General features: G+C 44.0%; 1 protein-coding gene across 1 annotated transcript; it reads right to left on the reverse strand.

Annotated features, from left to right (window-relative positions):
• Nucleotides 1–18: 18 nt before the first annotated feature.
• FAM237A (family with sequence similarity 237 member A) lies at nucleotides 19–4817 on the reverse strand. The gene is made up of 2 exons (XM_052793578.1): nucleotides 4409–4817; nucleotides 19–220 (listed from the first exon to the last, which is right to left on the reverse strand). The coding sequence occupies exons 1-2, from the start codon at nucleotides 4815–4817 to the stop codon at nucleotides 81–83; spliced, it is 549 nt and encodes a 182-aa protein (XP_052649538.1). The 3' UTR covers nucleotides 19–80.
• Nucleotides 4818–15646: the final 10829 nt, after the last annotated feature.

The raw sequence follows: 15646 nt of genomic DNA on the forward strand, positions 1-15646 counted from the left end.
ATTGACATCAATGAGGATTAAAATGCAAAAATTAAAGTAGTTAAAAAATATCTACAAATCAAGATCTTCAACTAAACGTGTCATTTCCTCTTTTTCCCTAGCTCTCCAATGAGTCTTCCAAGTAATGTAGATTTACTCTTATGCATGTGGATACTTATTAAATCTTCAAATGAGTCTTTCTTCTTCAGAACTGATGACCTCTGAATATGAGAAAATATCCCTGAAAAGTGACATGAAAATGCATATAAGTAACCAATTTCCAAACAGCAAACAGCAGCTGAATACTTAGTTTCCCACATCCATGTTTCCTTTGTCTTTAGCTGCTGCTGGTCCCCATTTTATCAGCATTACCCCCAAACCTCTTGTTTTGGCGATAGCCTATCCCTCCATTTGCAAGTTGCCTTTCAGTGACAAGTTACTTTTCCCCCAGCATGGACCTTTTCCTTCAGTCTTCCTATAAAATTCTTCCACTTGTAATTAGCAGAGTCAAAACACTCGAGTCTGCTCATAGTCTTAGTGACTCACTGTCTTCTCAACAACCTCCCTGCACAGGGGATGAGATCGCTCACACTGTTTAGTAGCACATTTGTTATTTCCTTGAGGAACTATGGGGCATTTTCTTTGCAATGACCTCCAAAAGCCAGCAGATTGGCCTTATTTCTTTTAGACACATTTATCTTCTGAAAAAGTAACTGGTTAACACAGTATCTGTTCATTTACCAGACCTCAAATACATAACACAGCAGCCTTTGCCCCACTAGCTTCCCTGACACCCTGCAGCCCAGGAGATTTGGGACAGCAAGTTGTGTCTGTCTTGGGCCAGGTGCAAGGACTGATCCAAGCCCAATTACCTGCACCTGTGAGGGAGGTTATGCACAGCTGTGACCACTCTGAGTGGCAAAGTAGCAGGGGGGCTGCTAGGTGAGGAGAAAAGAGGTAGAGAGGGATTTGTGTTTGTGTTCTTCAAAGGTTTATACTGGGGACGTGCTCTGTGGCTTCTTGAGGAGGGTCTTGTACAGCTGCTCTTCAAGAAGATTTGCTGTGAGTACAAAAGCTATGTTTTCCTTGTGGTTCTGAAGTCTTATTTTGGATCATTAAGAGTTATTACAACTATAACTTATCTAGCTCCAGCATTACATTGGAAATGTTTTTATGAAACCTGCTTTTTCGTAGTGTTTGGATTTTGTTAGGGGAAAGGGATGAGTTACTAAAGATACCTTGGCCAGGTAACTGTAAAAGACTGTCCCTACTTGTTGCAGTTTAAAGCTGACTAACACTTCTCTGCAGGATATCTAGGGAAGTTGAAATGCTTCTGGGTTAAGTGGGATGTTAGCTGGATGGAGGCAGTTTGTCAGATAACTCATATATGGCTGTCCTGATTTTGTTGTGTTTTTCATGGATTGTGTAGAGTATGAAGAGTATCTTCAGACTTTTTAGTAACCTCAATCAGGAGCCTGGCAGGACTAGAGTGGTTCAGCAAACAGTGCTTGCACCCATAAGTCTGGACCTGGGCTACTTCTACCACTGTCTTAATCAATGCTCAGACTTGTTTCCCAGGAGGGCAAAGTATGAGGAACTGTGGAAGTGCTTCTTAGATGTGATGAAGCAGTTCTGTTTAGTACTACTGAGATGCTTTTACTAAGGACTTCACTAGTCTTTTTGGCCTGGAGGGCTTTTCTGTTTTCTTCTTGGAAAAGCTGAGTTCCTGATGCTCAGTTTTCACAATGACCTCAGGGGATTTGTCCTTTAGTTCTGAAATCTGACACTAGAATAATAACACCATAACATCAGCATTTCTGTGCCAAGTCCAGATCTCTACCTTGCTTTTCTAATTCAATGATATGTTTAAGAAACTACAGTGAATGTGGCTTACAGATTGCTCCTGATTTATGATCCTGTTTGCAATTAAAAAAAACACAACCAACTTGGAATTGTGAATGTTTAAGAGGAATAAGATTTAAAACTTCAGTATGGAGCAATAAAGACATTATCAACTGTTGCAAAAGTAACAGTATAAAGCAAAAAAATCTTGCTTTATTGTTTGACTTCTAGAACAAGCCTACTGAAAGTTATTCATACCCACCCGTGTAGACATGAAGTACACAAGGTCATTCAAATGCTGTTAGTGCTGCTCTTTGGGCTAGGAAAATGGGCTTGTACATCTCTTTATGCGCAAGAAGCGGTAATTCTATTCCTCATCACTTGCTAGGATGTGATTCCTATCTGCAATTATTAACAATTGATTTCTGCTTTCACTGACGAAACAAGGCAGTAGGGTCAAGGGTTACAAAGATTAAAACAGCTGGCTTTGTTAAGAAACTGGGATACTTGGATGAGAGGTTAGGTAGCTCCTCCAAAAAAATAAAATTTAGGCTGTCACTGCTATAAGCTGCCTGCTACTGACTGATGTTTATCAATTGTACAGAGAAACCAGATTAACTGATTACAATTCACAAAACAAAGAGGTAAAAATAGAGAAGGGGAGGAATCCTTGTTTGTCTTAAAGTGCGAATACTTAGTAGTGCTTAAAATCTCTCTGTATAGGAGTAAATAAAGGTCAGTATTAATCATAAAACCCATAATTTGATTCTGCCAAATACATCAGACTGTTACTCTTAATCTTGACTGGAACAAAAGCTCTTTGTTTGGGAAAATCACAGTGTGATATAGACATGAAGAGCCAGATGTAAACAAAAGGCTAAGGGGGAATTTAGTGATATTCAAAACTGCAATTCTGAAAACAAAAATTCATCTGGTGCTTTAGCCTGGTGGGCACCTCAGCTTTCGATAGTACTGCCTCATGTGTCTAAAGTTGCATTCTGTTTGCACCCAAAAGTGCATCAGTCTGGTCAGGACTGAGCAACTTGTTGTCTTTTGAGATGTCTAATGCCACTTGGGAACCAGAAGGGGGTTCTGTGCTGCCTGCCATCAGTGTAGCTCAACACAGTAAAGATATTCTCAGAGCTATGTGATAGCTCAGATTCTTTGCAGAGCAGGATAGGACCCACTCCTTGCTTTTAAAATGCAGATAGCTGTTGTTTGGCTCAGAGTTTAGAAACTGGCCGTGTGTGTGTGAGGAGCTCTTCAGTCTGAGGGGATTGATTCAAGCACAACTCCTATCTCCTAGCTTAATGGCTAGGATACTCTCTGTAGGTAATGGGGGCAAGGACATCTCAATCCTTCCTATCTCAAACCCTGTCTTTTGATACACAAAACATTTCAAGGTTTGTGAGCAAGGTCTGAACTGTCCGGTGGTGTAGTGTCCCTGGGGTGGAAGAATCCTGAGTTCAAGTCTCTTTTTTAGAGACACTCTAATGGGTAACTGCCCAGAGAGGTTCTTCATTATTCCATGGATATTTCCCCCAAACATCTTGATGAATAAGACACTGATACAGGAAATGGAGATAAGGGTCTGAATCCATTCAAGTGGAAAGGCAGTTCTGCTGTCTCCCTGTGGGCCTGATGCACTATGCTGTTGGTGATGGCAGCAGCACTTCTACCCCTCCATCAAATTATAGCACCTGCCAATTTCTGAAAGTGGACATTCTCAAGGGAAGGCTGCATCTGTTGGTAGCAGGATCAGAACTAAAGCCTTGGAAGAGACTGAGATTTAGGAAAAGCTATGCTGTATCTTCCTGCTGGGAATGGGGAGGCTAAGTGACATGCTACCTTTTGCAGATTGTGCTGTGAGGTGCCAAATCTTGCCTTACCGCTTATGGAGACACTTACTTTAAGCCAGGGGATTCTGCCCTGTGGCTGGGAACCTGGAGATTAGGAATTGCAGCATTTAGTGTCATAGGTAGTGTTCTTCCTCCTGAAGCTGTAGCTGTGTCTGAAAGCCCGCATGCATCTGAATCCTAGGTCTGTTTCCATTGTGTGTTGGGCAAAGTTACCAGTGTGGAAATAGGAAATATCTAGTGATTGACTACTAGATGGCAAGTAAACATATCCTTACTCTTCTGCTGAAAGAATGCTGCTTTCCCCAGCAGTACCAGTGCAACGCACTCCTGGGGTGACGCACCACTCGGAATGAGGAATGCAGAACTAGCCTGTCTGTGGCACAATACTGGTAAAAATGCTGGTGTAGAAGAATTATCTTTGTATGTTCAGTTGCTGAGCTGCCTTCTTTGTTTGATTCCTCCTATGTTTCATTCTCTGCTGCCCCTCATCCCCCACCAAACTGAAACTTAAAAGCTGTTGTTAGAGTTCACATTTGGAGGTCAAATTTTTACTGAGATCACTTTGAACATAAACACAGCTCTGTACTGGATTGGGGGAGTGGGGGGCAGTTGTGCAGCACCGTCCTCTGTTTTTGTACTATTACCACATAACACAATAAGCCTGTATCTCTTTTCTTTCCTACTAGACTCTAGTTATTGCCCATGAGACGTATTAAAGGAGTAGTAACCTTGCTTTCTCCCCGTGAACTGAGACTGTAGAGTAGCGATCTTCTGTTCAGCTTCTGCTAGCTGCCTTCTCCCTAGGCCATGGGTTCTGGAGAGCACGCAGTCCACATAGATATCCCAGAAGAGTTGAGCCAGGTCCCAGAACAGAGCCCCATGTTTCAAGTTCTCTGATGATTTCAGGAAGATCATGAAGTCCCAAAAGCCACTGACAGAGTCAGAAATGCGAGGCTTCCTCATCTCCAGTAAGACAGCCGAGGAGGATTCCCAGCACTGGGGGTCTGCTCGCCCAAGAGCTAGTGGATCAATTTGGCTATAGCAGAAGAAAGGTGTCATGCAAAATGCTCCTATGATTAGTAGAGTGCAGGTGAGCCTCATGTTGCAGTGGATTATTCTTCTGCTCCCAAGGCCCATCGTGTCACTGAAATGTAACAAAACCGAAAGAAGCTGAAAAACTTCTCAGGAGCAAAGCCTTGGTACCTTACATGATATAGAAGGCACTTCAGATGTTGATAGTTTTTTCTCTGCTCTTTAAAGACCCATGTATCCTTTTTCGCATGTATGAATATAAATACCAGTGGAGTTGTATTAACTCTGTGCAGCAGAAGTGTGTGTTAAAAATTTGTTAATCATCCTCAAACCCATGTGATGAACTTTCTTATCTGGAAATTCTTCATTTTGAAAGTTTTTGGCCTTTCTTGATTTACAGATCCCTAACATTTTTCAGTAAAAATCCAGTCCTTCTTACAGAGAATTTAAGCCTATAGGCAGTCGTGCTTTCCTCAAAATTTTATGAGCCCTTTAAAATAGTCTGCAGACTCACAGGCATCTGTGGACAGCAGGTGGAAAAGTGTTTGTTGAAAGTGTGTTCTAATGCATTAATGGTAGGTTGCAAAATCATCCATTAAACAGGAGTGTTTTACCTGCTTTAGCATTCTGGATTTTAATGCAGAGCAGCTCTGAAAAGAGGGTATAGCAAAGCCACAGCACAGCAGCTGTATTGTACAGCATGTATACATGCAGATAGAATCATAGAATAGTTTGGGTTAGAAGGGACCTTTAAAGGTCATCTAGTCCAACCCCCCTGCAGTAAGCAGGGACATATTCAACTAGATCAGGGTGCTCAGAGCCCTGTCCAACCTGACGTTGGATGTTTCCAGGGATAGGGCATCTACCACCTCTCTGTGCAACCTATTCCAGTGTCTCACCACCCTCATTGTAAAAAATTTCTTCCTTGTATCTAGCCCAAATCTACCCTCTTCTAGTTTAAAACCATTACCCCAGTCTTATCACAACAGGCCCTGCTAAAAAGTCTGTCCCCATCTTATAAGCCCCCTTTAAACGTTGAAAGGCCACAACAAGGTCTTCCTGGAGCCTTCCCTTCTCCAGGCTGAACAACTCCAACTCTCTCAGCCTTTCCTCATAGGAGAGGTGTTCATCCCTCTGACGATCATTGTGGCCCTCCTCTGGACCAACTCCAACAGGTCCATGTCTTTCCTGTACTGAGATAGATATATATATATATATAAAAAAGTACAGACGCTTATTGCAGATCGCTGTAACAATTGTCTGTTACCTTAAAATTGTGAAACTTGATTAAGTAGCAGCTATAGTGGGAGAAATCCTGAGAATGATAACCTTTTGAGGACAGAAAGGCCCAGCTGTCTCCATCAGATTTCATTTCTAGTATGTGTTTCTATTATGCATGTTCTAACATGCTTCTAGTATTTCTAATATTATATTTCTGATACACGTTTCTAATGTGTAACAGGTTTGGGTGTTTTTGGTGTAGCTCATGGCATATGGAGAACCTCTCATTTGTGGAAATTGGCAACATGCAAGATCAGCTTTTAGGACAAACAATTCTGTTTAATGTGTGTGCTGATCTGTTGAGTATTCATGCTTTTATGTTTTGGGTTTGATTGTTGGAGGATTTTGGCTGGGGAGAAGCTACGTCTCTTCATGAGCTTAATGATCAACTGGGTTTTTGTGTAGAAAGCCTCTTCCATGAGTGATCATCAAGAGTACAAGCAAAGTTTCTCTGCTATGTGAAGAAAAATGTCAAAGGCAGGATAAGTGTGTGCAGACGGATCGTGTGTGAAAGGTAGCCCAGCCACAGCAAGTGTGCAAGGCTAGGGAAGGGTAGGCTGCTTTGTGGAACATATTTCATTGTAGAGCTAAAGGACTCTGAAGAGATCTCAGTCCTGGCAGTGATATTCTTACCTAGCCCCCTATTTGGCTACCTGGTCAGGTTCTGGGAACATTTCTGAGGTATTCACACTTCACTCTCCAACTGTTTACAGTCACTTTTTAATCTGAGTTGGGATCTCATGAGGAGAATTGGCTTGACAGCCTTGGATCTGAACCTTGCATTTAATGAATAGAAGAGGTACAGCACACACTTCCCACACTCCTCTGCCTAGTGGGATGTCACTTATGACAGTGATGGTAGTAATGGGGTTGTCCTCATGCTGCTCCCAAGATCTCCAGAAGCATCATTCTTCTGTACCCTACTGCACAAGGTAGGTTTTGATTGCTTTCTCAGAAGCAAAACCAAAGACATCCTGTGAGTCACTACTCCATTCTTACTTGTTTGTGCATCAGAGCCTTTCCACTGGGCAGCAGACACCTGTGCATATATGCTATGCAATATGCACGTATCTATCTGTTTACTGAGGCTTTTTCAAGGGACATGATTAACTTTGTTTATCAAGCTTCTAGGTTTCAAAACAACTTGGCAATCTCAGATATGACCATGGGGAGGAAAAAACCCACCACCACCACCAGATAGTTCAAACAAAGGAGTAATACTAAAATTGGCTTCCAAGGATGGTTCTGTCACTTGGACAGGTGCTATCTGGTTTGCACTGGTTTACAACTGAACTGGTTGCTTTGCTTTCTCGGCCCCCCCCCCCCCCCCCAAGCCCCTTTGGAAACTTTCTAAGTTACAAAACTGGGTAAAAGACAAGGACAAGGGTTCTGGACTTGTCAGAGGTGTGAGCAAAGGGACTGCCCTGGGCAGGGAGCTGTCAGGGCATGAATATGAGGGTGGGTGCCATTTAAGGTGTGGTGTGAATGGCATTGGTCAGGGCCAGTAGCCAGGACCACTAGTCCTTATGGTCTGGTCAAACTCTGGCAGCATTTTGCTGTTAGTCTTCTGCAAGGTTCAGGATTTTTTTTTTTTTTTTTTTTTAGATGTCTGAGAGCAGAGGGGATGCTCAGGAAATGTTAGTTTTCATTAATCCCTTACCTGTGCTTGTGGTGAATGCTTTCATGCAATTCCCCTCCTCGCCCTCCAATCTTTAGGTCTTTCTGTCCCTAAATTGAAGTTCGTGTGTGTGTGCTATTTACACCTTCTGGCTCTGACTTCTTTCCCCCCCCCCCCCCCCCTCCTCTTCCTCGCGGTTTAACCCCCCCATTCCCACTCCCCATCATGAATAGTGCCTTACAGTAATAATAATTAAAAAGTTAATTAGCTCATTCGTTATCACCATTTTACTCAGCCGGAGCTATCGGTTTATGACTGGTCCCTCCATCCTAGACCTTAACGATGCCGAGGCCGGTCCCACGGAGCAGGGGAGTGAGGGAGAGAGGGTGCCTGCCTCGGCGGCGAGCGGTGTTTGCGAAGCCCCTGCCGAGCGGAGCCGCCGGGGGCAGCTCCGCGCCTTCCGCCCGCCCTCACCCCGGGGAGCCGGGCACCGCCGCCGCTCTGCCGCGGGCGCCCGCCCGACCCCGCTCCCGTCCTGTCCGCTCCGCTCCGGCGGCCCCGGCCCCGCCGCCGCCCGCAGCCCTTACCTCGGCGCTCCGGCGTGCAGGGCGGGCTGGGCAGGGCAGGGCTCTCCGCGCCCGCCGCCGCCGCCGCGCTCCTTAAGAAGCCGGAGCGGGCAGCCCCGCTTAGTTTTTACGTCAGGGCTCGGGGAGAAGCCCCCGCTCCCGGGCAGCCGGCGCTCCCGCCTTCCCTTTGCCGAGCTGCCCCTGCTGCAAGCGTGCTCCGCAACTCTGCCCCGCCGGCCCCCTTCTCCCTACGGACCCCCGGCCCTCCTGGGGGCCGGGCTGGCAGCGGGGTTGCCTCTAGCCGAGGGGAAGCTGTGCGCTGGGGGGGTGGAAGAGTAGCGACCCGGGCACTTGGCAAAGCTGCAGCCCTCCCCTTGCCCACTCTCCTAGCAGTGCTGCATCGGGGGGCCCAAGGGCAGAAAGCGAGCCCCCCCCCCCAACCTTGGAGCTCAAGTTGTCCGCACCTGGCTCGGCCCCCAGGCATCTTGCTTGCTGTGCTTGGCTGCTGGAGGTCCCTCCACCCCAGAGCAGGAGTCTGTGTGGCACAACTAGAGCTCTTTGCTGGCTCAGGCTCAGCCCATACAGCAGCAGGTCCAGCTTTCCTGGGAATTGAGGCAGAGACCCAGAGAAGAGCAGAGTCCCACAAGAAAGCCAGTAAAGGCAGTAGCTGCAGCAGTGGGGCTGTGCTGCTCGCTGCAGCTCAGCTCACACGACTTTAGATAAAGGAGAGCTACCTTGGCAGGCTGCACACCCTGCAAAAGGAGGGCGCCCTGGCTATATTTTCCCTCGGGGGGGGGAAAAAATAATGTGGTCTGTCATTGTTGCATTTTCTCTCTGTGAGGTTCTCAGCTGCAGCCCCTCTCCACTACTGCCTCCTGGGAACAGCTGCAAAACCTCTGTACACATTAGGGAAATAGGCCAAGCTAGTAGGGAAGTGGAGGGAAGCCATTGGTGAAAGGGTCATCTCCTGGTACATGCCGTGCAGAGAGGAAAGCCTGAGTTCAACTCTGCAAGACACAGCTCCGCCTAAGTTCACTGTGTCTGCTGTAGCCACCCCCTCGCATGCATAGAATGTGCAACTTGAAGAGCTGGTGCTCCAGAAATAAGCTACTAACCAGTGTCGGGCATAACTTTTTTAACACTAGCTATTTGAAGCAATAGGCAGGGTAAGACCATTCTTTTTTCATAACTCTCTGTAGTCTATAGGCCAAATCACGTAGCACTCTGTGGACTGTCTGAAGGCAGTCCATAACAACTGGGCAGTAGCCCATTTTATTTCAAGATTTTCACTGGCAGCTCCCTTCTGTCTTTGCACTTTGAACCATGATCCTTTCTCCATGAAGCAACTGTGCTTCAGTAGCACCAGGCTTATCTTTGTTGAAGTCAGTGGGGCCACACGGGTTTATACTAGCTGGAGAGTTGGCTTGAAACACTGATTTTTCTGTTAGTCATCTATATCTCTATAATTTACGTCTTTCTGTGCATCCAGTCCATGTAAATGGAGAAGCATGTTCCTTTCCTAACCCATGATCTTACGATGCATCTGTGATGATAAACACTTGTTCTTTCCTCCTGATGTTATTTCCTCTTCTCAATGAGTAATCCATGTGAAAGTGTATTTTGTGTAAGTAATGTTACTTTTTAACAAAAGTGAAAGGAACTTTTGGGGGGTGAGAGAACATTTGGCTAGAACCAACGTAGATAACTATATTGTAGGACTTTGGCAAATTTGCAAATGTTCCATTTATTTCTCAAGAAATGTGGGGTTTGGAGTGGGGGAATAGTGAGCACCAACTGCTGAAACAGCCTTCAGGAGGAACTGAAGAGTGCAATGCCTTGCAAGGAGCCCTTGCAACATGACAGGGGGAAGCTTCTCGTTGCATGTTGGATCTCCAACGTTTCTTCTCCATGCTATCAAATACAGGCTATTCCAGTAGACTGCCTTCTCCCTGGTTCTAGGGCTAAAATGATCCTTAAGCTTTTTTTTTTCTTTCTTAAGTCTGTTCTGTAGGAGCTGATTCTGGGCCCGCGTGCTATCTGGAGCCCCCTTGGCAAGTGAGTATCCAGTGTGCTTCTCCTAGCCTCTGTGTTTGGACGTTGAACTGGGTTAGGGAGAGCAGGAAAGTGTGCCTGTAAGAGATGGGTGTTGTGATATAACCTAAAGGCAGCTCCTGCGTAGAAAAGGCTCTGAGGCTGCTTGTGTTTATGGTTGGCCTGGGTGCAGGAGAGCGGACCACAGCAGGACTAAGTTGCTGTAGGAGTGTGTTTTTGCTCATGTTGCTGGGTCTGTGGTGCATTGCTCTAAGGACTCTGCCCCACACTGTTAAGGGTAGAGCAAAAGGCTGCAGCTAGAAAGTAAAAGGCAAAAAGTTTCTTGTGAGTTGATACTTTTCTGCTAACCTGGAACCTTTCTGGATTCATGGTTAAGAAGTGAGTTTATTTAATTGAGTTCCCTTCTGGGGAGCACTTTATCTGGTTTTGGATCAAGAATGACATTGGTTTCTTTCTACTCGGAATCCTTCTGGTAGACCCAAGGGTGCTGAACTGGGGGTTCTCGGAGAAATGAGAGTCACTGCTCAAGGGAAATGCTGCTACAGAGCTACTCGGCTCCACAAATACTTCCTGAGCCTACTACGCTCTGTTCCCTCTGAACCAGAGCACTCATATTCTATTTCTGGGAAAGAGGTTTTTGATAATTGGATTCATCACCTCAACCTCCTAGTGGAGAAGAAACGTAGAAGGATTGGCCATCTCATTCGGTTCCACGTACTCTCCCTCAGTAAAGCTTTCTGTGCCCTTTTTAGGCTACCGATAATCTTTGTTTCATTGCACTGCATGATGTATTCCCCTGACAGCCAATGTTCACGTCTTCAGTGGGTCTCCATATCTTATGAATGAATTTAATTCTGATGGGCTGTAGGTCATATCCAGAGTCATTTGCCAAAGGATATTTTTATCAAGAAAAGTTGATTCTTTAACTCATAGCTCAGAGAGAGACTTCAGATCATATAATGCTACAGAAATAGCTTTATTTCTACCAGAAAAATATCAAAATAAAATATAAACAAATGTTAAAATGATCAGGCTATAGGAGTAGGGGATGGGAAGAGAGAAAAGTAGGAGGCCATCTCACTGGTATTTGTATTTTGAATAAAGGCATAAACAACTATGTGCAGGATTGCTTCCTTTCTGTATTTGCTCCCTGCAAACCCTCCAATGTGATTTAACATTAGCAGTTAATAGGCAATGGCTTATGGTTGCTTGAGCTAAGTAAATATTTACAAGTTAAAAAAAAATTAAATTCAGCACTGAGGCTGAGAGACAGCAATGTGTGATGGTACATACAGCTTGCCTGTTGCTTCCGTAAGCAGCCACACCTGGACCCAGTATTAAGCTTCGTAAAATGATCTGCATGATGAAAGAGACCTGTTTAAGCTTTAATCCAAAAAATGCTTTAAAGACATATTCTTAGCTGAAAATTTGTATTTTGCTGAATTGGGTTCCAAATTATCCCAGCTTTGTGTGAAACCTGGCTAAGTGACAGCAAAGGCAAAATTTGTGGTTCTCAGAGGAGGGAAACCCCAAATGTCTGTTATTTTTAAATTCATGGTAGGTGGCAGAGACCTGATTTTTCTTCAAAATCCACAAGGGCAAAGTGGGGAATCTAAGTCCCATTTATACCTTTTCAAATCCTCTTTTAAGCAGGAGATTAAACCGTGCTTAAAATTGGCTCCCTGACAAATATACCTAAGAGCTTCTTGGAAACGAAATGCTTATGCTTGATCCAAAGTCTGTTTGTGGATATTTTTTATTAATTTTTAAAATGATATTTAGAGGGCTTTGAGTCAGGACTCTGAGTGGACTCAGAGTTACGCTACTACCTAGTAAAAACAATGAAAGCCTCTGAACGCAAAACTTGTTTGAAAAGTAGAGCATCAATTTAAAAAAAATAATTTTAGCTAGGAAATCATATAGCATAGTGACCAGTCTGTATCCTATTAGCAGGACACTGATGTTTTGTAAGTGGAAACAGAGGCAAAATTGAAGAAAATCTTCACCAAATTATTTGATCGCACCCATACCCCCCATCCAGGATGGCTTGTGTAACTCTTGATGAGTAGTCTGTATCAAAATACTGGTAACAAAACATTGTTTTTTACACTTTTGATGTCAAGTCTTCCAATTTTTTTTTTTTTTTTTTTTTTCTGGTGGATTGAATCTGCAGTCACAAAGTGTTTGATGACCCCACACTGCTCTAAACAGTCCTCTGGATCTATTCTCTGTTGGAATGGCCAATAGCAAAGTCAGTGGATGTGATGTGACACTTAACCAGTTCTAACTGGCGAGAATCTCTAACTGGGAGAGATGTAGTTACTGAAACATAGAAGTCTTCAGTGATATACAGTATTGGTGATGACCTGAAACATCTCCATGGAGCTAGCAGACAAGACATGGGACAAACAGAAGACCAGTGTATTTCTGGGCCAGAAGCTGGAGCCCTGTGGACACCCTGGGATGTCTCTGGCCTCTGCCTGGGAAGTGGTCTCAAGGCCCTAATGACTTAGGCAAGCTTTGCGGTGCTCTGCTTCTGTTGTTTTGCTCCGCTGCGACATGCTTCTGCACTTTGTTGGAATTAATGGAGTTTGAGAAGTGGTGGTGAAAACAGTGCTCTGGAGCTCTGTAGTTCAAACTTCTGCTTGAAGCGGGTCTATTACCAACACTAGATCAAGTCAGCTGTGGCTGGACTTCTGGTGGAAATTATTTTCCCACTATCTAGCTTGAGTTTCCCAGTTTGTGGCTATTGCTCCCTGTATGGCTCTACCAAGAAGAATTTGGCTTTGTTATCTTCACAATTACTTGAAGGGAAGTTATAGATGTTTTTTAGATTGTCCCTTAGCCACCTCTTTACCGGGCCCAACAAGCCAAGTTACCTCAAGCTGTCTTCAAGAGGTAGCAGGAGCCCGTCTTGGTTGCGATTTGTTGTTTGGCTCTGTGAGAACATGTAACACCACCATTGTCAAAGGGCTTCAGTATCTCACCTAACAGAGCTTGTTAGTGCCTCTGGCTTGTCACCTTCTTTGGCTAAACCTTAGCCAGTTATAAGTTGCAATATTCTGGTATTTCTTTCCTGATGCATGCTGTATCTAGTTATTCTCCTTGCCTATAACTTTAAAAGGCAATGTTTTCACTGCTGTAAGTCCTACCTTTACACCTGCCTAGAATGTAAAGTCTAATTTCTTGATTATTTGAACACATAGATTTTTGTGAAAAACTTAAGTTTAGAACACAGCTTGAGTTATGAGGAAGTGTTTGTGGTATTTGTCTGGAATACCATTGGGTTTTGCCAGTTGCTACTAACTGGTAATTGCTTGTGTACTCAGAGATGTGTGTACAGATCTTCACTGTGAGCTGGTGCTGCCATTAGTATTTCATATAAGAAAACCAGGCCAAAGCCCATCTAAATTTTTTACAGGTTTTCTAGTTCTTAATCTCCTCTTGATAAACCTGATGTTAGGTGATTATTTGTGTGGCATGCAAGCCATGCAGTGTGTTTTGTTTGTTTCCCCACTTGCCATCAAATGGGTCGTATTCCTGTTCTGGTTTTCCTCCTGTGTGGCAGATCTCTAGATCTTAGTACTTAGAGGTTTAATTCTTATTGCTACATCCTCTCATCCTGTTTCAGCAGTGTGTAGGGACCTTGTTTATTAAGGCCTTTCGAATCACTGGTATATTTTGGCCTTAGGTAAACCAGTCAAGTGTGCATTCTTTTATCTCCACAGGTTTGTGCTTCCACTAGAAGGTATGAGGAACTGCAGTTCCTTATTAGAAAAGATTAATCTTTCTTTAATACAGAGGTTTTCCTACCTCTCCTTGTCTACTAGCTGTCATATGCAAGCAGTTCTGTCACCAGGGTCATATTTGGAGTGTTTTCCCAAGAGTAAATTTAGGTGCCGTTAGTCAGAAGTTTGAAGTGGCTTCATCATTGACACTGATTTAAATTAATTCATGAAAGAGGTAACATTTCTTGTGGCAAATGTATTTAACACAAGCTTTGAAAAGACATTTGGAGCAGGTATTTTACAAGTGCAAACTAAGCGATATTGGTTAGAAAGTTAATATATACTTTCAAAAATGTAATTCAGTGACATGTGGCGCTATAAATGCAAATGACGTCTGTAAAGAATGTGGCTATGAACCTCCCATATTTTTACCCAGACTGAAACATTCCAAGAAAATAATAAAAAACCCTAAAGTGATTAATATAGTACACTAAAAGTTAACTGTTCATGTCCTGTGGGCAGGTTGTCTCCCTTTAACCATTCAGTGCAGTTTTTAGAGAGCTTTTGATTAATTTCAATGGCATTCAGGTTATTTATATCCAGACAACTGTTAGTTTTTTAATTAAGGGATTCATTGCCATTTGGGTGTTGCACTGATATCTCCATGCTCAAGAATAAAGTCATTGGTTCTTCCCGATTTCCCCCCACCCCTTCCTTCCGCAAGAACTCACAGGCAATAAAGAAATCCTTCTCACCTTCAGGCACTCCAGGCAGAAATGAGAGTCACCCTGGGTATGTCACGGTTAAAAGAACAGTTTAGTGAAACATGCTTTCATAAAACTGCCATTAATATCTAAGAAAGCGAGCCTATTATGGGATCAATTTCTTCTAGTGTGTTACAGCCAAATCTGGGGAAGTAAAACACTTTCACAGTGTGTTCTTTCTTGCAGGTGAGTAGGTAATGTGATCTCTCCTACCTTTTCTTGCTCTAGGGGTGTTTCTTTCCTGCAGATCTTGGGAGAAAAGGGTGTTTGAGTGTGCCTGCCTCAGGGCAGCTTCTGTGCTATGCCAGTGGGCCAGCCAGGGAAGTGGGCCAGCCCTGCCACTGTCACTCTCACCCTGCAGCACCGGCACTACCCCAGCAGCCAGGACCCGATGCTGGGACCCTGCACATTGACATCTGAAGGTGGTTTTGGGGAAACTAGTCTGCAAGAAGGCGAGGGGGGGCAGCAAATTATTTCAGGCCAAGAAATGGGTTACAGGACATTCTGGAAAGTAACAAGGATATTCTGTCTCCTGTGAAAGGGATGGACTTGTGGGATCTTCAGCTTTTGTTAGTTACCTGCTGATTCTTGGATAGTCCAGCAAACAATCTGCTTTATTATATGTTCTGGTACTAGTTCTGGCCTAGGGTTCCTTGGGACTCATAAAGTACTTGCATCTCGCCAAACCAGAGATTGATGCCTTATACATACACTAATGCGACTGCTGTTGTCAGACGAAAATGGTTGTTTCCATGCAAAATTTGATTAGAAGTGTTGATATGTTGTCATGCATAACTTATTGGCAGGGAAATCTGCCTCCTTAAATGATTTTTCCAAGTGAAGTAGTACAAGCTCTGTTATTCAGTATACTTAGACCAGACAAATCCCATACATTTTCAGTAAGGAACAGTGTGATAGAGGCAGA

This window comes from Harpia harpyja, chromosome 7, assembly GCF_026419915.1.
Source record: "Harpia harpyja isolate bHarHar1 chromosome 7, bHarHar1 primary haplotype, whole genome shotgun sequence".
Taxonomy (NCBI): domain Eukaryota; kingdom Metazoa; phylum Chordata; class Aves; order Accipitriformes; family Accipitridae; genus Harpia; species Harpia harpyja.

Coding starts and splice junctions, on each gene's coding strand:
- FAM237A (XM_052793578.1), bottom strand. CDS start 4,817: ATGGGCCTTGGGAGCAGAAGAATAATCCACTGCAACATGAGGCTCACC. Junction 221..4,408: donor GTTCACGGGGAGAAAGCAAG/GTTACTACTCCT, acceptor GTCACTTTTCAG/GGATATTTTCTCATATTCAG.